General features: G+C 36.7%; 1 protein-coding gene across 1 annotated transcript in view; it reads right to left on the bottom strand.

Annotated features, from left to right (window-relative positions):
- The window catches only part of CNKSR2 (connector enhancer of kinase suppressor of Ras 2), a 219,863-nt gene that overhangs the window by 99,889 nt on the left and 94,683 nt on the right, over positions 1 to 25,291 (bottom strand). The window contains exons 7-9 of the mRNA XM_067289740.1: positions 23,669 to 23,728; positions 18,966 to 19,034; positions 2,355 to 2,501 (exon numbers count right to left, since the gene is read on the bottom strand). Coding sequence (XP_067145841.1) covers positions 2,355 to 2,501; positions 18,966 to 19,034; positions 23,669 to 23,728 — 276 coding nt within the window. The remainder of the gene's footprint in view (positions 1 to 2,354; positions 2,502 to 18,965; positions 19,035 to 23,668; positions 23,729 to 25,291) is intronic.

The raw sequence follows: 25,291 nt of genomic DNA, 5'->3' as shown, positions 1-25,291 counted from the left end.
ATAAATCTTCACAGATTTGGAAGTTTGTCTTCACTTGGCCATAGAACCTTTTCCACACTCAGTCTACTTAAGAAAATTGTTATTTCTCAGTCTAAAATCACAAATTACAACAGACACACATATGCATACTGCACACATAAGTGTTCAGTGAGGTTCTGGCCTCTTCCTGTTGTCATGTTTGATAAAATTAGAACAATATCATAATGATATCGGATTTCTATCTCTGATTTTTAACAATATCTCTATTTGTACTCACTGTGGCCTAAAAATATTCATATTTTCTGTGCTATTGGTAAAAAGAAAAACAATTCCCCTCTTCTTCCCCCAGCTGCAAGCCCTTCAATATTACAGAAAACCTCTATCTAGGGTCAGTTTGTCTTATCTATTACAGAAAAACCGTATCCACGCTGGCTGTCCAGACTCCCTTTATCATCAAATGGAGAGAGAGAGACATGTAGAGGGTGCAATTTATCTCATCCTAAGGCAGATGGATCTAAAATAGGTCAAGATGAATGAACTAATAACTATTATGTATGTCCACAAAGGGAGTAAAAATGACAAGCCCAAATGTAGATATGTACTTAGTGGATCTCTAAAGCTAGATAAATTGAATAATACCCCAGTATCTATATTGAACTAAGTACGCTGATATGTAAACCACAGCCAAATAAAATACACTAAAAGACAACTGTATTTTTGTTTCTGGAACTGAATGTGCAGTTTCAAAAACTTTAGCTCATGAATACATTCACTGTAAGAGGAGCACAGGAATCCTCATTTTCTTATTGGATTTAGTTTAAATGGTGGAAATTGTTTTTTTCCAATTTCTTTCTACCCTTTTGGAGCAGCCTCTCTTGAATTAATTGCACATTTGCAATAATAAATGCCCCGCCTCAGGAAGTCTTTCTGGGGATCTTCAGTGCAATTATTCTAATGGCAAACAATAAAGTGTAGCCAAAAGGAATATTTAGGGAAATGAACCCAACTCACCAAGAAATACCAAACTCAATAAAGAGGATTTAGACCAAAAGTATTTGACCCCATTTCAAGCAATGATCTGCAGTTTTCATTTGTAGTATATGCTCTCACTAAAGCTATGATAAAAACCACAGCTTTCAAGTATGACATTCATACACTCATACAATGCATACAGATTTACAATTTTATGTTCAGACAGTAATAAGGAATTTTTGGTTGAAAGTTTATATCACATCTCTAGTCAGTACTTTGTATCTGAAAGGCCAAGACATCTTAATCATCTAAAATCTATTCGTTTTGAAAGACGATGATGCATTTAACTATTATAAAATAATATATACATATATTTAAAAGAAGTTCTTCATGGAATTAGTTCTTTTTATGAACCTGTTAATTTTTTAAATGGCAAAGACCACAGCTACCAGCAATGGCATTTCCATATGTTATTTTCCTTTTGCCTGAACAATGTAAAAATCTTGTCTCCTTCAAATGTACTTAATCCTAAATTAACCTTTTCATTATGATAATAAAAATGTCCTCAAAAATATATTCTTTATGAAATGAAAATAAAATTCTAAATATTGTCCTTTCTGAACTGAAAGGAAAAAGGGAATTATTTTTCAGTTCCATCTGTTGGTAACATGCTTTCATCAGTCTGGAGATAACTCTTATTTCCTAGAGTAATCCATCACAGTGACATTTTATCCTGGAGTGAAACATGAAAGCTTTAATGAAACCATTACATGGTTTTCAGCACATTGCAGACCTAATAAAAATAAAGGCCCAGGTGGACCTCCTATACGACACTTCCTTAGGTGCAAGGGTTCGATCTCAAGAAGAACTTTAACACAAGTGCAACTTTATTTACATGAGCAAATTTTGATGGTCAAGTGTTTCATTAAATAGAAAATGACCTTATGAATTTTCTTATAATTTCATGATTACTCAAACTGAGAACTAAAGATTTTTTCCTGTCCTCTTTCTTGGGAGGTATATTGCACAGAAAGCTTAACAAAAAGTCTAATTAAAATTGGACAGTTTCTTAAATATGCTTGGAAAGCGCATGGGAACCCTAAAGCATCCTGTGTCATGCAGCAGGTTGTCCCTTCTTCCCCATTGCTCAAAGATTTATTTGGGGCTACTTTTCTGCATCATAAATTCTGTATTGATTATTTCTTAACTTTGAAAAGTTCTACTAACAGGTTTAATTTCAAATGAGCCTATGAGAACAAACTGCAGAGAAATCATTTCAGAAACAATTTTTCAAAGCATACAAGAGTAAATCCATATGCCGCTTAGATGAAGCACAATAAAGCATCATTGAGATAACCTGTAGTTAAAATGATGGTGTATGACTTATGATTAAGCTTCATTACCTGCAGAGCAAGGGGCTTCCATCTCATATTTTTCAGTAAAGCTGGTGCTGAGGTAAGCATGCTCTGAGGTCGCTTTTTCAAAGTTAAGATAACACCACTCGGATCCTCTCGTAGTGCATTCACCAAATTTTTCAACTGCCACCCCACCTGGTAACCAGTAAAATCATTACAATAAAATTGAGGTACAGTATTCAATATGTAATGTTCCCTTTTTAAATAAGATTAGTAAAATAACATAATAGGAGTGTAAATATATTTTAAAGGAGATAATTCTAGAAATGTCAAAAATAAATTACTGCATGAAAATCACGTCAACTAAAATAATTATAATGCATTAAGATGGATATGCCTCATTTCAGGTTTTAGAATTAATAAACTACTGTTACTCCACTGTAAATGCACATTTAAGTCTCAAAATGCTTTTAAAATAAGCTCTGGTACATAAACTTTAGAAAGTTAAAAAGCCCTAGCTTCTGCCCCCTACATTTTAATTCAAAACTGAGCATTTTATACTCCACGGTTACTATAAAGTCTACTAATCAATTGTAGTCTTACTACTTCTGCTCTAACAATCCTAGCAGCTGATGCAAACACAAACAAGTTCAAGAAAAACTTCTACTCTTTGCAGTATTAAAAAATAACATCTGAATCACAAGACTTTTTTAATAGTACTCCTTTCATGATGGTTTCAGAAACAAATACAGCAAATTAATAACAGAAATATAGTTTAGTCCCTACTTGAGTACTAGCTCAAATTAAATTTTTCCTAGTTGTATTAAAGCATTTTGAAATATTCTGAAATTGAGAACTTGATTAATGTGGAAAGCAACAAGCCTTTATTTCTAGATATAGGATAGAGCTTTCTGAATCATTTGTTTTGTATTTTTGAAAAGACTTACTTCAAATATTAAAATGGTACAACTCATGACAACAATTTTCAATGTAAATAATGCTTGATTTTAGGTATCTAACTTGAAACACTTTAAAATACCCTTGATAGTTTTGTTTTTCAGCATATTCAATCCATCTACTTTCAGGTTTGGCACCTAGAGCAGCAATACACAGGATCATACATCATTTGAAAATCTTGCCTGTATACTTAGACAGTGATTATTTTAGTAAATTTGACAGCTTTTCTTCCTCTCTCTCTCTGTTTCTCTCTTTCCCTCTCTTCTTCCTGTATTAACTGGTATGTTTTCCTGACATTTAAAGCATCACTATTACAAACATTTTCCTGTTTTCATAATTTATGCAAGAATGATGTTAAAAAGCAAACTGTCAAATTGAGTTGTGAAATTCTTACTGAAAGAACTTCTAGAACTGTGAAGTGGTTACATCCTCTTAAAAAGAAAACTTTATATCATGTCAATATTTTTGAAAAAATCAAATAGGCAATGTGAACAAACAAAATGCAGATGTTACTTATTATTAGTCCAATATAATATGAAACAAATACATATGTTACCTATTTTTAAGCAAGGTACTCACAAGTAGCTTGTTGCTACTTATTTTTTACCTTATTCCCTATTACTCCAAAACTCTGTTTGTTTAATACCACATATTTCAAGAACTGATACTCCCAGATGTATGTGCCATTTAAAGTCAACAATAATGCTTCTGCCAATAACCCTAAATCACAGACAGGGTTCAAACTTCACTGTTCTTCCTCAGAACCTGCCCTTTCTCACCACAGCAAACTGAACAAAATGCTAAGCTCTCACCTTCATTATACCCAGGATGTACTTCTACGGTAATATTATTGTAAACAAAAAAACAGGATGTTGACAACATGTCCCTTTATGGAATATTTTCCAGCTTTCACCACTGACTTCTGAGCGTGGCTGGAACTTTTATTTTCAGTCTAATGTATTAGACATACTGTGCTATTATACTCCGAATAAAATTAAACATGAACATACTCAACCTCAGCTCAAAACCCATACCCTACTGAAGTCTCCATTCTATCTTAACAATATCTATAAGAAGTCTCTGTAAGTCCAGCTTTATATCTTACTATTATGGTTTTCTAAAAAACACCTTGCTGTTTACAAGACTGTCAACTTACTCAGAGAGCCTTCGATCCCTCCTTAGAAACAGCATATTAGTCATAGTCCCATACTGTTACCTTGAGCATGTATAAAGTTTCATTTGCTCTGTGCTACCTGAAAGAAGGAATTAAAATCCTACATTTCATAAGACAAGTATGCAAGCTACTGTACACTTTAATTCACTATGTAACAACTGAAGACAGGCTTCTGGAGAGAAACCCTTCTGCTGCAGAAAGCAACACAAAGAGCCTTGGGAAGGACATGATGTGACCCAAGTTAATGGAGTTATGCTGCAAGTCTTCCCACTTAAGTTGGTAGGACGCTGCATGGCAAAGCTGTGCTTCAAGGCCATCTGTTCCCCACATAAATAGCCAGAGAGATATAAACAAAATGGTTCTTCCTTTTCCCTTACACTAGCAGTTTTTAAATTATTTCAAATGCACTTTCCAACTTTGCAGAGACAAACTGCATTGTGTATTCGAACTACGTCTTACTTTGTAATAAACAGAAGATTATCTAGTCATGAGAATTAGGGACATTGAAGAAAAATCACTCCAAAACACTAGATCTTATGTATTTAATTTAGAAGCTTATAAATAGAAACCATTTTACTTAATTTTTCACAAGAAAATTCTCAGTTTACTATAAATTTCAAATGAAGTTCATCCTCTGCTTTTACTTGCTTTCCTGAAAGGAGTTATCTGGCTGGTTCAGCCAGTCCTTGGATTGCTTCTTGTCTTTTGATCAAAAGGTCCTAAATGGGCCTGAGAGGAACAAGTCACATAAAACATTGTCAATAATAAATTGAAGGAAACTGATGACGTCCAGGAAGGAGACATAGTTTCCAGTTCTCACTGAAATTCCCACCACATAGTTTAGTTCCCATCAATATTCATATCAATATGCACTGAACAGAATTGACTTTATTTGAAGAGGTCAGGCTGGGATGAAAAAAAGGCAGTCAAGGTATCTGGAACTGAAAACTGTTTTCCAGAAATCCACTTTAGAGATATGTCATCTGAACTTTCTTCCAAGTACAATTTGAATTTATTCTCTCTAACCTCTCCTCAAGATCTTTCCCTTTCTCATTACCATCACAGTCATCAGTTCTCAACTTCTAATTATCAGGATTTTGGGTAGAGCTTTTAAACTTCCTACCATATCCTTTATTTTATTTTTGCTCACTTTGGCAGTCAAATAATGATTGAAGAACAGATTGAAGAATAAGTTGCAAGGTGGCTTGTACTAGACCTCATCTCTGCTTAACATAACCAAATATGTTTTATTGTCTAAACCAATTATTTTTCCTGGTTCTGCTGCTGTGCTAGACTGGTTTGAGAGTAGCAAACTCTGCCCAAATTCTGAGTACCTGCCTTTTTGCCGTACATAAATGAGGCTGAACTGATCCTGCTATTTACAGTTTTTACAGTTGGCATTTATTCACAAGAGGGACCAGAGAGCCAGCTGTATGCAGGTATGTGCAACCGGGTTAACTCAGACTAACTGTACTAGATCATTATGCCTCCTTCACATAGGTAACCAGATCAGAAATCCATGTGAATTGTGGTAAGCAGTTTGATTACTCTGTGCTTCAACTCTTCTCTCTAGGGCATGGAGACCTCCCCAAAGCATTTCTAAAAGTCTCTGATTGCCTTTAATAAAAGATAACATTCCAGCTCTTCCAGAAAAATCGCTGGAGGAATAAATGAGAAGCAATCAAAATCAAAAAGTCCATTTTTCCTCCAGAGTCCATTATGAAAATGAAAATTATAAAGAAATAAAGCTCTTAAGAAATAAAAATCTGTGCTACAAAAAATGCCTTTTTGTCAGTTGTCTTGTGTTCTTCATATATTACTTTTTTCTTTTTTTTCTTCATAAGTTCATTTTCACATCTCCTGTAATGAACTCTGTGCCACTTCCCTCTGAATATTCACTTCCGTAAAATATGGAATTGATTCTTGCATGACATTCACCTCACCCAGCTTTGCTGATCTACAAAGCAGGTGTCTAGCCCAATCTACTCCTCTCGACTCTCTCACTGGTTCAGAGTAAATGCTAGTGACAGCAGTTCAGAGGGTGATTCATCCCATCCCAACCTAGAAGCTGCCCTTGTACTGCAAAAAGGGACAGTAATAACAAAGTTTTATTACTGGTTTGAAAAATCAAAACATTTAGTTAAATGCTGGTACAAAGTTCATGGGTTATGTTTAGTTTGTAGAAAATTGCACTAAAACAACCCAAGCAATTAACTTTTAAATGAGTGCACCACTTGGTAAGGCCATGTGCCCGTTTTTAAGTAGTAAGCAAGCTCCTGTTGTTTACTTTCATAAAAATTTACATTGTTAAACCAAGTGTCATCGACAAACTTTAGTCAGGAGCATTCTCTTTAGCAGCAGTCTGAGCCCAGCATTTGCTTTTGCTCCATAGTCCCTATATTATACCCAACTCCCAGTACAGCTTGTTATCAAGAGCGGCGAGGGCCGACCACAAGATGAGGGGGCACCACCCTGTCAAGGGTCAGTCTAACTCTCCACGCTGAGGTACAGGCGGCAAAGCCCTGGGAGGTGAGTGGCCCACGACATCAGGCCACCTCTGAATTTCTCATCTCATCCCACTACAATGTCCCCAGAGGCTGTAGTGGGGCTGGGAAGCCTTGCCAGCACACTCAGTGCAGCTTGAAGCCACTAGATTCCTCCAGCAGAGCCAGCCGGGGCCAGCCAGGCATGCAGACATGGCCAACAAGTCCGTGGCCATGGCCAACAGGTCTGTGGCCAGGGCCAGCGGGAAAAGTAGGTGGCCCTGAGCAAAGATACTGAAGCTACATTTTGAAAGACATGAGCTAACACAACCACAACTTTTCTTTGGCTTTCAGCAAACACATCTGGATCATAATATCAGGATGGATCATAATATACCATATCTGAAAAGGCACTTATATTTTAAATTCCTATTCCAAGTTGCCAAGAATGCTAACATTTTAAATACTAAAAAGTTGCTCTTCATTCAATGACCTTTTTACCAGATGATTTCCCTCTTTATGACAATCTGGGAAAACTGGTAGGAATCTTCTCTTTTTCTGCCTTTCTCAAGGACAGACAGAAGAAGGCCTGACCATTCACTGAATCTTTAATCTCCTTATGTATTATGGGAAAACGAAACCAAAGTGCAAGGGCAGAGATCTACTGACTTTCTTAATCTGTTCTGCCCTTCCTTGGAAAAATGGCTTACTGGATTGATTTCCTGCTCTTTCAGAGTGCCAGAAGATAGAGTCTCTCCCTAACCTAAACAAAGTGTAACATTATCTTCTAGTCAGTAGCTCACCACCCCTCCAGCTCTCCCTAATCCAAGACCAATTTTTATTTTTTTTTAACACAGCTGCACCCATGATAAAATTCACAAACTCCTGTGCTCGTTCATGATTTCTGGGAGTACTGCTGTATGTTATAAGCCACAATAGAGTTCTGTAAAATATTAACATGCGGTCAGCTCAAGTGCAATTGGATGGACTCAAATCAAATATTTTTAGGATACTACAAGATACAGCACTAAATAACCTACAGTCTGAAAAATCCAGCATGTGTATCCCAATGAAACTGTAGAAACAGTTGCATCATTTAAAAGCAATGTGGAAGTCTAACACACAATGAAACTATATTGTCTAGAGGGCAGAATTATAGTCAAATGATAAATAGAACGCAGTCCATAGTTTTACAGGAGTATTTCTGTCCAAAGGGTCACTAGAGTCCTGCAAAAGTTAATGAGAGCTCTCTGCTTCCTTGAAGAGAAAACTGTTCCTCCCTGCCTCCCAGTTATGGTAATTCTTTCCTGACTTGCAGCTCTGTAAAGGGGGAAAGTGGTAATATCTTTACACTTTTGAAGGAAAAGTAATATTTTCCTGCTAAATATAAACTGCAAAGGTGTCTGCTATTTTCTTGCTAAGCAAATGTGCAAAATCCACCCAAGTGTTTAATTTTAAAAAGTTACTGGAACAGGGAGATAATCAAAATTCTTATTCTCTTCAGTGTTGCTTGTTATAAGTGGAATGCAGCCAGAGCTTTTTGATTTATCAAACATTTTCTTCAATCTTTTACTCAGTTTTGAACTAATAAAAGTATAATTTCTAGGAGGAAAGTATGTTCACATTAAGAAATGGATGTTTTTAACAACATATGTATCTATCACTCATCTTGCATTTTATAAATAAAAATTAATAACATAGGAAAAAAACAAAACTGGACATGAAATTACTGTCTACCAAACCTAATACACTGTTAAGCAAGTCAGAATACAATCAGAAACTATCTGGCATCATGCTGTTAAATTAATAGGTTGATTTCCATGAAGACTGACCAGAGCTGGCATCCTTATGAAACAAATGTGTTAAGTAGCATCTCCTCCCCTTCTCCCAGCTGTAGATGCCTGAAAATGCTAGAAAATAATCCATACATCTTTCGCCTCCAGAAAGCATTATTGGGTGAGGAAACCACAAAAGGATGGTTACAACATGGACAACCACAGAGATGAAAGCTGTATCTGTATACAGTAAGAGAAGCAATGTCAGGAGAGTAGCAGAAGCCTTTCAGGGATTTATCCAGCTTCTTAGGCTAACATAATAATGAACATCCATGCCTACACAACAGCTTTCTTCCAAAGAGGAGAGGTTAGTAATACTGTGATTGCATATATTGTAATTCTCATTAAGAAATATATCGGCCATATATCATTTAAATAAATATGATTTTAATCCAATGTTAAAGCAGTCATTTCCGTACATCCTTAGAATGTCACTAATCATGTCCCACTATATCATTGTCCAAAGACACAACAACAGAGTTTGTAAATAAGGCACACTGAAGAAAATCGCAGCTTTTACTTGAGAAAATCCTGATGCTCCATTACAACTTCTACTTATTATCACTAAACTATAAAACAAGTCATTTTTATATTTATTTCTCTCTAGTAAAATAAAGGTAAAAATTAAGAGACTTTCCCAAGAATAAATGAAATTAATAGCAGAACTGAGAGATGATTCCAGAGCTGCCTCTGACTAACCTGCCCCAGTCACATTTCTGCATCATAAAACATATCTGATCCAGAGCATAGCTTCTGACTGAGTTTATTATCTTATTCTCTTTAGATATTTGTATGGCTTCACTGTAATTCAACAAACTTCACAAATATTAATAACATGACTACAGAGCACCACAATAATGTAGACAAGCATCTGTTTTACTCATGAGGCAACGGAAGCTTGAATTATCCAGGAACACGTATTCAGTTCTGTATTAAAGTTTGGATACTGTTTCTTTAATAATAATGCCTACCTTTCAGTTTTCACTTACACAGTCAATCCTGAGTTCAAAGCTAAAGTCAATGTTTTGCTTTTGAGTCATTTCTAACAACATCCTTGAACAAATAAACTATTACTTTCCTGTGTATTGGAATGGGAACAGCAAAAACTTCAACTTCAGGGGGTTGAATATACCCTATTTCACAGATGTAGGTACCGTCCCTAGGTAGGGACAACGGGGTTCATTTCCCTATTACAGGGCATGACTCCAAGAAATGGGGCAGATTTCAGTTTGCTCAGTTTAGGTGTCTGACGTGTCCTTGCCACGTGAAGCAGCCTCCCTCACTAGGGGGCTGCTCTTCCCCACAGTGACTTGGTGCCTGCAGGGCGATGAACATCAGGTGTCTGTCCCCTCCACCACGAGTGCAGATAACCAGAACTGGCAGCTGCAGAGGATTTTCATCCAGTCTTCCCTCGGCTTGTGTAGATGTTATATAGACGCTGCCAGGGAGGGGGTCTGAAACCCCCGGTGTGATGAGCAGGACCTGCTCCTTCCTCAGCGAGGGCGCAGATATAAAACCTGTACGAATAAAGGTGCTGCCACCAGAGCCCTCACTGGGCTTCACTTTTCAGGCTTCCCCGGGGAACGCGGGCAGAGCCCAGGTGTCTAAACCCATTTCAGCAGGGCTCCCGGATGGTGACAAACCTCCACTGCCTAAAAAGAGACATTTGAGCACCCCGTGTGGCCACAGGCGAGCGCTAAAGAAACTTTTAGGCTAAGTAGGGAAGTGCTGCTGAATGTCTGGACCGGCGCAGAGAGTCGGTGGTATGATCTGAAGGCTCAGGCGGGATTTTGGCAGACTGGCTCACACCCCAGTTTCTCACACACGAAGCTGCAGTAGGGATGTGAGGTGCCTCAGCCCCCAGGGTGGGAAGGAGCAGTCAAGCCCTCCGTGTTTAATGTGGTGTCAGGAACGTGCTCCTTGGGGGTTAGCCAGCAGTATTAGCACGCTGCACCCAAGCTCGCCTTATGGTAACTCATTTGTGCTGCTGTATGCTAACATCTCATGATGGAAATCTGTTGCATGTGTAGGTGTATTGCATATGCACATATCTAAATTCCCCAAACTGTCATCGTGGAATTAAGATTAAAAAAAAAAAGTATATATACATAGATGCACACACACACACACACACACACAAATAATTTGATTTAAATTTACATTATTACAACTTAAAGCAATATCTTAGAATGATTCCAGTGAGTCATTAATTCCAACAGTCTTTGACCATCTCTTTTTAATGTATAAATAAAATCCCTGAGATCCCCAGCTGCCCTACAGCTAAACAGTGCTGCTATCCTTGAAACAGATGTTTCTTGAATACTGAATTCATATAGTGAAAATAAATTAACATGTGTAAAAAGAAATTGAAAAAAAAATCTTTAAAGGTCACTAATAACCAAGCAAAGTGAAAAAAAAACCCTCTTTAATTGAGCTGAAAACTTATGTAGCTTCATTTAGCTGAAGGAAGGATAAGGATTTAGAAGAAAGTGTCATAATAAGGCAGTAATTACTGGCCCATGAGTGTTTTTTTTTCCCTTTTCATTGCTATTAAAACAATCAGCCATAGACTATACACAGTGTTCAAGCCACTGAAGTGTTCTAAGCCCCTGCTGAGGGTTTTTTCTTTAAACTTCATATGTTGGGAAGTATATCAACTGAAATCAATCACAGATTTCCCTGCTTTAATTTTCCCTCCCCCATGACACAGCATTAACTTGATTTTCTTACAATTTTAATCTACTTTACAACAACTATCACCATCTTACTCTTCCTCATAATTACCTCCTAAATTCATCAGCATAAGATAATGAATTATGCAGTAGACGATCAGGACTGAACCTGAAGAACATCTGTGTAATTTATACAGCTGTTATCTGCACAAAGCACACAGGTATTTAAAACTATTCAATCCTAACTCATATGTGGTCCAGGTTGTGCACAACAGTAGTATTAGAAAATTAGTATGTACTGTTTTGAAGACATGTCTCCTTATCCTTTATCTGCTTTTTTAAATGTATTTTAATTTTCAGCAATCACAGTTAAAAGGAAGTTAAATTAGCAGCAGGATAATCTGTTCCTTCCTTTCCAAATACACATATACTTATGCTAAAAGTAAACCTTTTAAACTATTCTTATGGGACAAAAAGAATAACATAATCTGTACTTTTTCTATATGCATCAATGTACTTGACCATAGAAAACTCAGATTTACTTATATCTGCTACCTGGGCATAAAACATCTGCTCTAATAATTTATTTCATACATCAGAGACTAAGAAATTTTGAAAGAATTATATTAACTGCAGAACTTGCATTATTCTCAATATTGAGAAAAAAACAGTTAACATGGCAATTTAAATTGCCTGCAAATTGAAATTGTAGAAATGTTAATGATCAGCAGCAGCTATGAAAGTAAGAAAATAATTTCTATCAGGAATATGTGCATAAAGACAATAAAGTTTTTGGCAGCATATTATCTTTAATATTTTTGCTGGAAACATTGATGCAATTTACCACACTTCTTAGAGTTCCTTTTTTTGTTATAGAAATGCTATTACTTTCATGTGGAAAAAAGAAAAACATAGAACAACTGTAGAAAATAAATTAATTAAAAAGCATGTTTATCCTGCATGTTCTGTGCAGAAAGATGAATTTAATACCTACAATACAAGAATCACTCCATGGAATACTGTGGCCATTCCTAGTAGAGGTACCTTTAGGATTATGATCAATTATAGCTTGTATAAAAATACTCGACTTAGCTGTAGAACCAATAGCTTGACTATCATCAATGGTGAAGCTATGAAAGCCTCCCAAAGACGCCTACAGATAAAAAATTGACTGGTATTGCAGCTGAGTTCTTAATACAATCAAATTGCTTCTAATAGAGACATTAGCACCTTCAAAGTCAGCCCAGGTGCATATTCCCAAATTGCAGCCAGTGCTGGATAGAACAGTCTGGGTCACCAACTACAAGAGAACATTATTTTTCCAAAGAAAAGTAATGGAAGAACCGAATAGTCAGCTGACCAGTTATTCATGTATGCTCATCTAATCGCATGAGTAAATCACCAGGGCTCTATGATAACATAGCTAACCTTTCTGGAACACAGCCAGGACAGAAAGAAATCTGTTCTTGTGACTGAGCTGTGGGATACAGCAAATGGCTACGAGTGATCAAGACTGCACCCGGATCTGGAAGCAGATACTTCTAGGAGTACAACACACTGGCACTGAGCCGAAGTCCTCGTCATATAATGAACGAGAGGACAGGCACCTCACATTGCATCAGTATCTTCTATTACTTCCTCCAAAGATCTCCTGTAGTAATACTGAGTAATCTGAGCCTCTCAGAACTTGACAGTTATGCAGCTACATCAATAGGATGCTTGGAGGTTAACATGCCCAGCATACACTCTTCAAATGCTGAGGTGCACAATAACTCTGCAGCAGAGGGTACAGGTCAGGTACTCCAGAGCACAGATCAAATAACACACTGAAAGTGGGATGTGGGTGCCCAGGTCACTGGACCGAACCTGCCATTCATGAAATCTGAAGCAATAAGGAACAACTTCTAAAACCACTCGTGACTTATGACTGACCCTGCACTCATTTCCCTTCCATTCCAGGACAAAGTCAACCAGGTTTAATGTTTTCAGCTAAGCTAAGCAGTTTGACTTTAAAGTAAGCTAGAAGCACTCACAAAGCACTGTTCTCATCTAGGAGACAGAAGACAGTGCTGGAAGGCACTAAAGTGGGGTTTCTGATGCAACTTAACCAACTCCACTGGTTGAAGACACAGGTGTGTAGTCAAGCACGAAAGTTTCATGTGGAATGAACAGAGGGAAACTACTTGAAATTTGGCAGAGACATGAAGCAGTGTGGGCTGGCCAAGCTTACGCTACTCTGTCTAACGCAGATGCAACACTGATGTGCGTGTTTGCCGACTTGCCGTGCCTAAGTTAGAAGTGTCAGCGGATGCCTACACTGACACAGCACCCTATTTGCATAAAAATGAGCCTGTGCTCAACAAAGAGGGATATGTGTTTCCAATATCAACTTTGAACAAGCCTCAGGGATAACATGGAAAACAGATCAGTGGACAACAACGTGCAGCATTTGGGCTGATGAACTGGCAAGAGAGTCCTGGCCCTTTCATATTCTACCAAACCAAAAACAAACATGGAGCAGCTCTCTTCCTGAAGCAGACACTTTGTCCATGGAGCTGCTGACAATCAGCTGTATTAATTTTATTTTTGCTAAATGTTTAGTTCATTTGCAAAAGTATTTCTTGAAAACAAAAACAAAATCCATCTGCGTACATACACACGCACACTTCCCTGATTTCTTAAAAGACTTTCACTCCTACCACATCTTCAGAGTACATGAGCATCCTTTCTCCCTGGAAAGTATTCTTGGAAAGCACAAAATAATTCATCTGCATTTGTCAAGTTTGTCAATTTGTTTCTCTTTTTCATTTATACTTTGTAAAAACATTTGCATTCAACATTGGGAAACAAAAGATCATCTTCTCTCACACATCTCATCTCTGCAATATCACACTTCCCTGACATATGGGATATAAATATAACATATGTGTGTGTGTGTATTTGCACATCTATGTAAAAAGAAATCTGTGTAAAAATAAATCATAAATATTACATAATTTCAAAACATATTCTATGTTAAAACTAACATGAATTGCAAATTTGCAGAAAGATAATTTCCTTTTGAGAGGATCACAACAATTTAGTTCCTTTATCGATAACATGTAATAGGGAGACTGTAAAAAAAGAATAAAGAATTGAACTGAAATTTTGAGAGGGAATTAGGAAGAGAGACTACAATTGCCATGATCAAAGTATGGTCCTCACACCCTGAAAATGTTTTACTACAGAGAGTTCAGGATAGAGCCCTGCAGAGAACTATGTTATCTCCATAGAGACTTCTATTAACATTTCTGAAGAGGCCTAAAAATCTTTTAGTTTTAAACTCACCTACCCTTAAAATGAAATATTGCTGTCGACGGTCATCAAACTTATAAAACAGAGGAAGCCCAAGGATTTTGGAAAGGATTAAAATAATGATTTGGGAGATATTACCCCATCTCATTTTCCATAAAAGTACACACACGACAGCAATAGAAGGATGCTGAGCACGAGGCCTACTTCATTTGAACTTTTATGATTTTGCTGCATTGTTTTTGCATGCATTTTCTATCAGCTGGAAAGCATCAGCTCCCCACAAAGCCTGTGAGTTTTTGTGGAAGCACTGAACTCTTCTCACAGTGAATCCAAACACCGGTTCCTTTCTTTTCCTATGCAAAGATTAAGTTAGGGTAAAGTCCAAAAAGGAATCACACCCTTCCTAAGTGTTTAACCTTGCAGAAAACCAACATATAATCTTGTAAATAAAACACTCATTTCAGGAGAACGTTAGCAAAATCTCAAGGTTTTTTGTATCGTAAATACAAAACAAATTCCAGTTACTAACTTCTGCTGACTCAGCCGGGCTCACAAGAGTCCAGTGGCATTTCTGTAGTGGGGGACATGCCATATACTATAGTAACCTGAAGACATTAAGCACATAAAACATACCAGCTCCCACATGAAACAGACCACTAACTATTTGCCTATTTTGCCAAATTACACATACTTTTTCTGCCGACCGTATTTACATATGTTCTGATGGGCTTTAGTGAACCAACACGAATTGTAGAAATTGTAGAAATCGACTCTTTTACATATCATATCATACTTGTATTAGAAGTATATGCATAGGCACCAAAAATTCCTCCAAAATCTAGAAACCATTCACAGGAGACTGCACAACAACAGCCTGCTATTCAAGTATCCTGCACCATCACGGTCTTCTGCCTTGCCTATTTTCAGTATAGCTTTATCACTGATACAACTGGAAAGAATACTGCATGCAGTAGTAATTCATGAAAGAAATAGTATTGTTTCCTGCACTTTTGGTTGGTTAAAAGGAAGAGTATCTTGAGGCAAAATATACTCTTGAATGTATGGGAAGAAACATGAGCACCGAAGTACAGTGCAAACTATGAATCACCTGAACAACTTTTTTAATGTTTGTATTGGAAATAATTTAGACAGAAAGGCTTTTAGAGGAGATTAAGGACGGAAGTTACAGGGCAGGCTATGGGAAATCAGGGCCTAAATCCTTTGAATTTTAATGGGGGAGTCATACCTCTCAATTATTGAGCCATCTAAAAAAATTCTAAACTGTAAGGCAAAACATTGACAGAAGACTCACATAGCTGTCTAATCTCAATAAACCGCAATTTAAAAGGGACAGTTTTCTGAACATTAACTATAAACTGACTTCAGGCGCAATCTTATTATTTTTTTATTTAAAAAAGTCAGAAGGTATTTACATTCCAGAGGTCCTGCCAGATACAAGTGGATTATATCCTGTTGCGCATGTTTTCTATCAACAGAGCAAAAGATCAGGGCATTCACTTGAAATCCTTTGATTTCACTGCCAGATGAAATACCATGAAGATTAAGCATTGCCACAAGTAAACAGAGGATGTCAACAGTGAATGAAAAAAATGATTTGACACCCAATTTTAAGATATGTATAATAAAAATCATTATAGGCCACTTAAGTATTCTCCTGCTTTGCATTGCTGCCTCTTTCAAAATCAGCAGGCCATTCTGAAAAAAAACAGACTTTCACAATTAAAATGTGATTTTTTTTTAGCTAAAAAGTTGAATTTTTAAAATAATTATATGGAGTTTCTCTTTCTCATGTTTATATTCATTCTTAGAAATATATAGTACCTACAACCAGATATAAACTTAATTTTGACAAACAGAATACAGTGAAGCAATTTGAGAAAATACAGAAAAAAAGTTTTCCCTCTAAAATTAATCTTTAAAGTTAGATTTTGATTCTCCAATTACAGGACATCACCCAAATAACAGTTACATGTTAACCATACTTCCCTACCATTTTAGAACTAAATCTTTACAGGATTTAGTCATACTTATTTCTATAGTCAGTGTAGGTGAAAATGAATGATGGGCTGAAAGCAGCAAGTTGCAAAGCAGACCCTATGATTTCAACTGCTAAGCAGTATATAAAGAGTGAAAAAAAAAAATAGAAAGGATGGAATGCAACATCTTCGGAATTCTTCACTCCAAAGGAAGAAACACTGGGAGTAAGAATACCTCTCCCCAGAAAACACATATTCCTAGAATTGAACCTCATGAGAGGCACCAGAGTACAAAAGGACTTAGACACTTGCCAAAAGAAATAAAAAGGCAAAAAATGCCATAATATGTATAAAAGATTCTGTTTCTATCAATTGCAAAGGGAATGATTCACTCCCCTTTGTAAAGGCAACATGGAAGATACTACTACATTGCTAAGAAAATGTTAACTGACTCTCATTGTAGAAAGTCAATATTAAAATACAAGGAAGTTTTTTGTATATAATATGAAAGATGCCAATTGTCATAGATTATATTGTTGCTACAACAGAGCAAGAGCATATATAAATGTATGTTTTATTCTATTACTATACATATCCTCTATACCAAATGTTGCTGTTGAAAAGTAAAATTAAGTTAGTCTTAGATCCCTATATTCCCTTTTCCTAGAACTACAATCAACTTTTTTCTGCACATCGCAAAATTCACAGCTTCTTATCTGCAAAAGCCAAAACATCCAAATCTTAGATTTAAAATTCTAATTAACTATGTAAGAAAGTTCATCTTAAGGCTTGTCACAACATTTTTTTATATTGTTAGGAGTAAGAATCTGATCTTTTTGTCAGATAAATGCAGTGAGATGTGGCAAGAAAACCAGAATAATACTTAGCTGATGGAAATTTCTGAAGTTGACAAGGCAACTTCACTACACAGGTACCTTCAAAATTTATAGAAAAAACTAGCTAGCATAAAGACTGAAAGCTTATTGAGATGCTTCTTCAGATTTGCACACATTTAGATATTCAAAATAATAGTATTTTAAAAACTTTTTATATTATATTGATGTCATAAGCTCTCTTCATGGGAAAGAATACAGAAATCAGTCATCAACTGTACATGTAAGTAATCACGTGATACAATAATATTTATCAAGAATCATACAGGGAAAAAAAGGGTTCACCCTGTTCTGGTCAGATCTATCAATTTATGTTTCCTAGCTGAAAAGATGGCTTCTCATCTGTTAAGTTCCATACATGTACAGTATATTTGATATCAAACTTAGCTGGAGGGTGTAATGAAATATTATACTAATTTGTTCAGAGAAGCTGACATGATGTACTGTGTCCTAAAGCTGTAAGTGGAACCCTATGGGGAATGAAGAAACACACTTTTAACAAATGATTGCTGTATTAATAATGGAAATCTAGGATCATATTCTGTCAGCTAAATTGCTTGCAAGGATACATGTAATTAATTCCACATATTGACTTTCATTACTCTTAAGAAAGCTTATATTTTAGAAAAAGAATATTTGCTTTTTATATTGAAAGTCTACTCCTTTCGATTACTAAGCTCACTTAGAAAGGAAAGTTTATTTTGATTTTAACAGTTCATCAGTCCTAAATATAATCACCAGGATCTAACATGCAACTCTTGACACTGAGAGCAATGTGCATGGTTTTACTTGCCTATCATACATAGAAGATTTGTTTCATCTTCACTTTTCAAGTTTAAAAATGTGTATCTAAGTTAAGCTAGATAACCCAAGGTATATATGTAGGAATTTTAACTGCTTTTGTTTTTGAAAAAAGTGCTCTACACATTCCAATAGGTTTAGAAAGTAATAAGTTTTCTAGCTTCCAGCAAGCAATGTTGATCTTAAACCTACAAGGACTCAACAGTTCCAGCTCCCTGAATCCCATCTACCCAAACCCTCTATTACACAAAAACAAGTCTTTATTAATAGAGCATAGGTATGCAGAAAACACCCTAACATAACCCAAGTCTCAGTTATTTAGCCTAACTTGGTAATACCTCCAGTGATACTCAGATGATCAGGGTTAAGCCTGCATATTTTAAGAACTAAGAACTTAAGAACAATGCTCTTTCAGAAAAGAAAAAGGAAAATTTAGCTGTTAGAATAAATAATGATTTACAAAAACACAGTTTTCTACACATTTCTTTTCTACACATGCTGGTGTGCCATGACACCGCTATCTCCAAGTGACACAGAACATAGTTATACATACCACAGTTTGGTGGTTAACTTGAATCACTTCATCTCCAGCATGGATTTTCTTGCACCGATCTGCAGGTGACTGAATTTAAAATAAAAGAGATGATAAAGAATACAGTTCTTACTGGTCATCATCTCTCTTTCAGCAGTATGATTGATAAGCTATGTCAGATTAGATTGATAGTTACATTCTATTGTGAAATAAAGAAAAAAATAAATATTTAATAAATTAATTCATTGTTGTTGGAGAAAAATAATGTGCACTATTGTACAAAGACAATCAAGTGTTAAGAAAGGTATGAATATTTATTAAAGAGTAAACCAGTCTTAAAGATTTCCTTTAATTTCATTCTGCAAAAGTCTGCTTTAACCTGCCTGACATGTCTTAAGCCTTGGAAGCCAATCTTTGGCCGAACATTAACTCTATTGAGACTAATTAGCAACTGCTTCAAAAATAAATTTCACAACATTGCCTTGTTATTCTAAATGTTTTGGTATGTTCCAGAGAACTTCAGTAAATCACTGTTCTTCACAGTGCATACAAGGAGAGAGGATTAGGTACCAGCGAGGAAGGCCATAAAGTTATATTATAACTTCATGTCTGGATTAATATTAGGATGAAAGAAATGTAGCCAGGACCAAAATCCTACTAAGATCATCATACTTTCAAAAAGCAAAGTAGTTTTGTTCTTTGGTTGTGCCTCAGAAAAATAGAAAAACACCCCAAAACCCCCCCAAACCAGTTTCTCCTCTTCTGCTATCTATATGCACTATGTCAACTATTTTCTGAGGCACCCCCCCACACCCCATTTTTAGAGGAAAGTAACTTCATTAAGCTTTTCATAGAGTGACAATTCTTTGACTTTTCTTACTCAGTACTGTGGCTGTCAGCCTATGAAGTTGTTTAATCACCTTAAAGGTTAAGGATGAGAGTGACAGTTCAAAAAAACTAAAGTACTCAGGAGTATGTTTCCAAAGAACTGCTATGAATTTTGCAGAAAGGAACTGAAATTGAGTTCACTATTAGCATTTTCTAGCTCAGGTGAGACAACGTGACATCTAGGCATATGCTTCCAGCCTCGAATGGGGATTGTTTGCAATAACCTACCTACTACATCCCTTTCAAAATGTCTGTGTCCCGCAGCCATACCATGACTTTCTAGTGCAATTCCACATCATTTACGGCTTAAGTTAAGAACAGTGCTTAAACAGAAGATATCCAAGGAAAACATGAGGCTGAAAGAAGGGTCACTCATGACTCAGCTCTTGGAGGCATTACTCAGAATATCCTAAATCATCCTGGGCTGGTAAAGATGTAATTTTACTTACATAAAGAACAGCAGCCCTGACTATTTGGCACTCTTCCAGCGTTAAAGGTGTTGGCTGAATGATGTAAGGAAAAATTTTAACATTAGTAACTACGTTCTACTGATCTATCTTCTGCCTATCACTACACTACTCAAATTTACTCATTCATACTTCTGAAAAATCCTTATAATCTTGCCGTGCTTTAGCTCAGATGCAGTTACACCTAAGACCTTCAAAGTGCCTATGAGAGCTAATCCTGTGTCATTATGCTTGAACTCAATGGCATTTTATTACAATACAAACTTTTCCCTGTATGAACTTCAGCGCTTGCAGCTTAAACCTTGAGAAAAAGGTTATTTTTGTGTAGCAGTTTGCCAAATCTGTAAAACATGATCTAAGAATCTTCAGACTGTAAAAAATCATTGTAATTATGCCTGGGAATGAATAACACTGCAAGCCTAGATACAAATCATGTCTACAGGAGTCCAAGGCTGTGGTCTTATTAGGAGGTTGTGGCTCTTGTGCCTTATTGTTTTTCCTCCAAAGGAAGGAAAACCGACCTTACAGTTGAGAAATAGTTATCCTTTAAAATCATTATTTAAGGAAAATGGGAAAAATGATAGGCTATTTCTTTTTATAGATGTGTATGCTGATCATCAAGCAAATATCTATTCGTGAAGCCCCCCCCAGGAGGAACATCACAGATACATCTACATGAGCTGGCAACGCGGTTCAACAGTCTTCCCATATGAGGGTAAGGAATTTTACTTCAGATGAGGTTTAGTGTTGTCCTCTAGGCTAAATGTTATCTTTGTCCCATTCCCCCCCAACACACCCACACTATCCAAAATACCTGTTTAGACCCTCCTGCCCCCATTAGGGGCTAAAGCACATTTGGTGTGTGCCCAGAGTGAAAACTCAAGTATCATTTCTTCTGAAAAGTGTCTCCTTTCTGAACTCTATAAGCATCCTACAAACTCAACCATTACACAGTAAGTGGGGACACTGGGAGGACTTCATTCAGAATTGCACTCCCGTTGTAAAATAAAATGTTGACATAGATGCAGCCCATGATTTGACTTAGAAAATACTCTTTTCAACTAGAAAACTAAATTACAAATTTACTTTATCTGATGAAAACATTTGTTTTGTGAATTAAAAGAATCTATCACTCACCAAGAAGGCTATACTTTCTTGCTGGACCAATACAGCCTTTGTAATTGTTACTTTCAAACACAAGAGAGAAGAATTGAACCAGAAAGCTCAGCTTGCTCTAATGCTACAGGATCGCCAGGGAGAACCTCTGAGGGGGCAGTGACCTCTGAGGAGCCCTGCTCCCTCTCAGTTCAAGTTTCAGAGCTTGGTTGCTCCGACCTGCAGGGCCACTATGTTGGGAAAGGTGATTCCTACTGCTGAACAGCAAGATCCAAACCCCTACAGGCTTTGTAGTTGGACACCAAACACATTGAATTGCAAACAGATAATGCAGAACAGTGGATAAAAAGCCCACAATGTTATATTATGCAGCTAGAGCCACTAAGGTACTGCATTTATTAAAAAGACAAGTGCCTCTCTGTGATCTTTCAGGGAAGGATCAGATAAAAAGTTGTGCCAACATCTCATTTCAAGTAGCAGAATCAGAAAGAAAAAGGCACAAGCTTTTGTCCAAAGGCAAGAGAATTTGGATTCTTACTGTTTTCTAGAAGTCCAGCAGGACAACAAATGGCAAAAATGTCAATATGAAGAGGTCAGATCACATCTGCCCCATCATGACCTTATTCTCGCCCTGTTCCTTCAATGTTTCTCCTCCCATCTATCAGAATCATACTTGGGTGGGGGGTTTTTTTGGTTTTTTGGTTTTTTTTTTAAGTAAGAGGCTAGCAACTTTGTCTTTGAAAGCAGGAGAGACCTTACTTTCCCTAAGGCATTACTTATTTTCACAAACATTTTAACACACAATAGGTCTTTGCCCAGATAGCAGACTGCAGTCTCTCAGATTGCTTTGAGCACCTCCAGGGTCTTATAGCAAGTGAAAGTATCAATAACAAAGCAGAAAAGTCATCATGACTGAAGCTTCCTGATGTAGCTTTAAATTATATTCATGAATCATGAAAGATAAGATTTTTGAGGGAATGCATTAACATTTTATTCTTATCTTTGCCCCCGGGAAATTAAATCCAATAATAGTAACTCATGGAGAGAAATGGTTCCTTTTTTAATCTGAGGGAAATTCAACTTTAAAAACCATCCTCTCTTCTCCATATGTTTTCTAGATTTGGCACAACTATGGTTCTGTTGTCTGTTTAGTTTTGCTAACTCAACTGATATCGAAGCTGTAGGTCTGACTCCCTAGACTTTTGACTGCAAGGCTGAAATTCCTCTTATGATTTCCTTATTCTAAGGCAGGTGGCCCACGGACATCCTGTTCACAGCAAAAGAAGGAAGAAAGGTTTCCAGATTGCAATTCCTATGAAGGGATGGAAACAATAATCCTATTCTCTTTCCCTTGAGATATTAACAGAACCCCATTGCAGATCCAAGGCAGCAGTTGTAAGTACCATGGGCGGTTTGTGCTTTCCAGAATATGACACAGTAGCAGGATAAAACAAGTATTTCTTACAGCTTCATTTTAAGAAAGCATCATCAGAATCTTCAAAAGGAATTGCCTCAACCATTATGGAGCAATTCAGCATTGTTTAGTGGCCTGTTCCGTGTTTATCAAAGATTATGGATTAAAACCTTTCTCCCCCAAAATGATCATCTTGCTCATTCCCTATCAGACACAGCCACTTCCATAAAGATGGTGTACAAGGAAAGGAGAGTGTATTTCAAAGAGAGTTAAAAAGTAGTCTATTATGTTTTGCTTGCTGTTTTGATACCTTCCATGAGAACTAGTACACCAGTAATAAGTTTTCCTTTCTATAGGCATTATTCAGAAGTTCATGCAGAAACATATGGTTATTTGTCAATGTGAAGGGATGTCCTCATTTCCATGCATTTATTTATTACAAAATAAAGCTTAATAGATGGAAAATATAAAAGCTGTTTTTCTAATACTACAATGAACTCCAGCATATCAGTCTATACTTATTATAGACTTTTATCTTCTATTCACAGTGCAAGGTAACTCCGAGATAGCTACCTCTTATCTTGATCAACTGAAGTGTTTTAAGTGTCTTGCAAGAACAAATCAAAACCGATTCTCCTGGATCTCAGCTACAAACAACTCTTTCAATTCTGATGTAAACAAGCAAAAGCACTTCTGCCGTCCAACATGCTATTGGTCCTCAACAGCCAACTAGCACACTTTTGCAAGCAAAATGTAGCCTATAGCAAAGGGAAAGCATAAACCACAGGTAAGATCAAAAAGGCTACCAGGCCTGAACATACAGTATTAACAATACTTACATTTTCTGTTGTTCCAGTAATTACATGGAGACCATCATATGTTGATTTAATGTACATACCCTAAGAAAAAGACATCATGGGAAAGAATTTTTAAAGTGTTTCACAAACCATCACCATCCAAACATAACTTGCACATCTCTAAAAATAAAAGCTTTTTATATATATATATAAATGTATATAATTTGTGGACCTTTAAATTAACATATGCCATAACAGCCCAAACGCTTCTGGTCCTATGCAGCAGTAGCAACCTAAAACTTTTACCACAGTCATCTCCATAAATACTACCCAGATTTCTTTATGTACTCCATATATGACAAATATAGCAACAGTAGCATCTGCTTACAAAAACAAAATTAAGAATTGCCTTAGGATGATCAATACTTCCATTTCTTTTTGGAAGCTTTTTGGAAGAAGGTTTTAAAAGAGTTGGATTCTCTGGTAGGCAATGCTGCAAAAATAACTTTCAAACTGGTAACTAATGCTCTGAAATATGCCTGAAAAAACATCTCTAAGACTTTCTGGCTGCCTCACTCATCTCAATGAGCTCTAAAGCTCGATTATGACAATTTAAATGTCAACTTTGTTAGCTATGTCACTTTTTTGAAAAAATATGGAAAAGAAGGGCTATCAACATATTAGCAGCAACTATGCTGTGCATGACAGCTTATGAGCAGACTGAAGTTCCTGCATGGGTGGTTTGGGACAGTATCTCAAACCTGCTTTTTCTCTGAATCAACATTCAAACAACATTTTAACGGCACCACTAAAACAGTGGGAAAAGGAAAAAGGAAAGGTAACTGGCATACACTGCATTTTCAACAACTTCTGAAGAACCTCACTTCCTCCTGACCAGTTCCTAGAAAGCAGGTAAATACTGAGCACTGGAGTAAATATCATCCCCGTAATGTGCTTTCTCTCCTTTTAATCCAAGTACCACAAAGAAGTCTGTTCTTAACTGAGGAACACGGTGTGGTCATCAATGATCAAATACACTAAAGAGGCAGAGAAAACTTTTATCAGGTTGGACAGACCTAATTTGGGACCAGAACTCATAGATGTTCTTGCAGTGGGAACAAGGATCTGCCCTTGCTTCCCCCCCAGTTAACAAAGTGGAGAATATTCCCAGGAAGAAACTGAGACTTTCTCAGGAGAGGGGGCTCAAAACTGAATTCTCCTTTTACTCTGCACAATCTGTAGCAGTAATTCATGGCATCATTTCCAATTGTCATGTTGGACTGCCACAGCTAGAAGAGAACAAAGCCAGAACTTGTTCATTTCTACACAGATAGGAACCCCCTGTCATTTTGCTTCAACTTCCATCTCTGTGCATCTTAAATAATTTTTTCATTGATTGGCTCCTTGCTTTCCTACTTAACTCAGTTATCTCAAATATCTCATGGCAATTTCTTACACATTTATCCTCACAACACCCCTGTGAGGTAGGGAAATACTAATATAAACACATTTTACAGACATGGAAATGAGCCACACAAGAGGCTGAGATACATCGGTATATTTGGCACCTAATACCTATCCCCAAACCGATGAAAATCAGGACCTAAATCCCTCTCTGGATCTGGATCTAAGTGACCTGACCTGACCAGACACCCTGCGACATGG

This window comes from Apteryx mantelli, chromosome 1 (assembly GCF_036417845.1).
Source record: "Apteryx mantelli isolate bAptMan1 chromosome 1, bAptMan1.hap1, whole genome shotgun sequence".
In the NCBI taxonomy this organism is placed as follows: domain Eukaryota; kingdom Metazoa; phylum Chordata; class Aves; order Apterygiformes; family Apterygidae; genus Apteryx; species Apteryx mantelli.
This window is presented reverse-complemented; position numbering and strand designations above follow the sequence as displayed.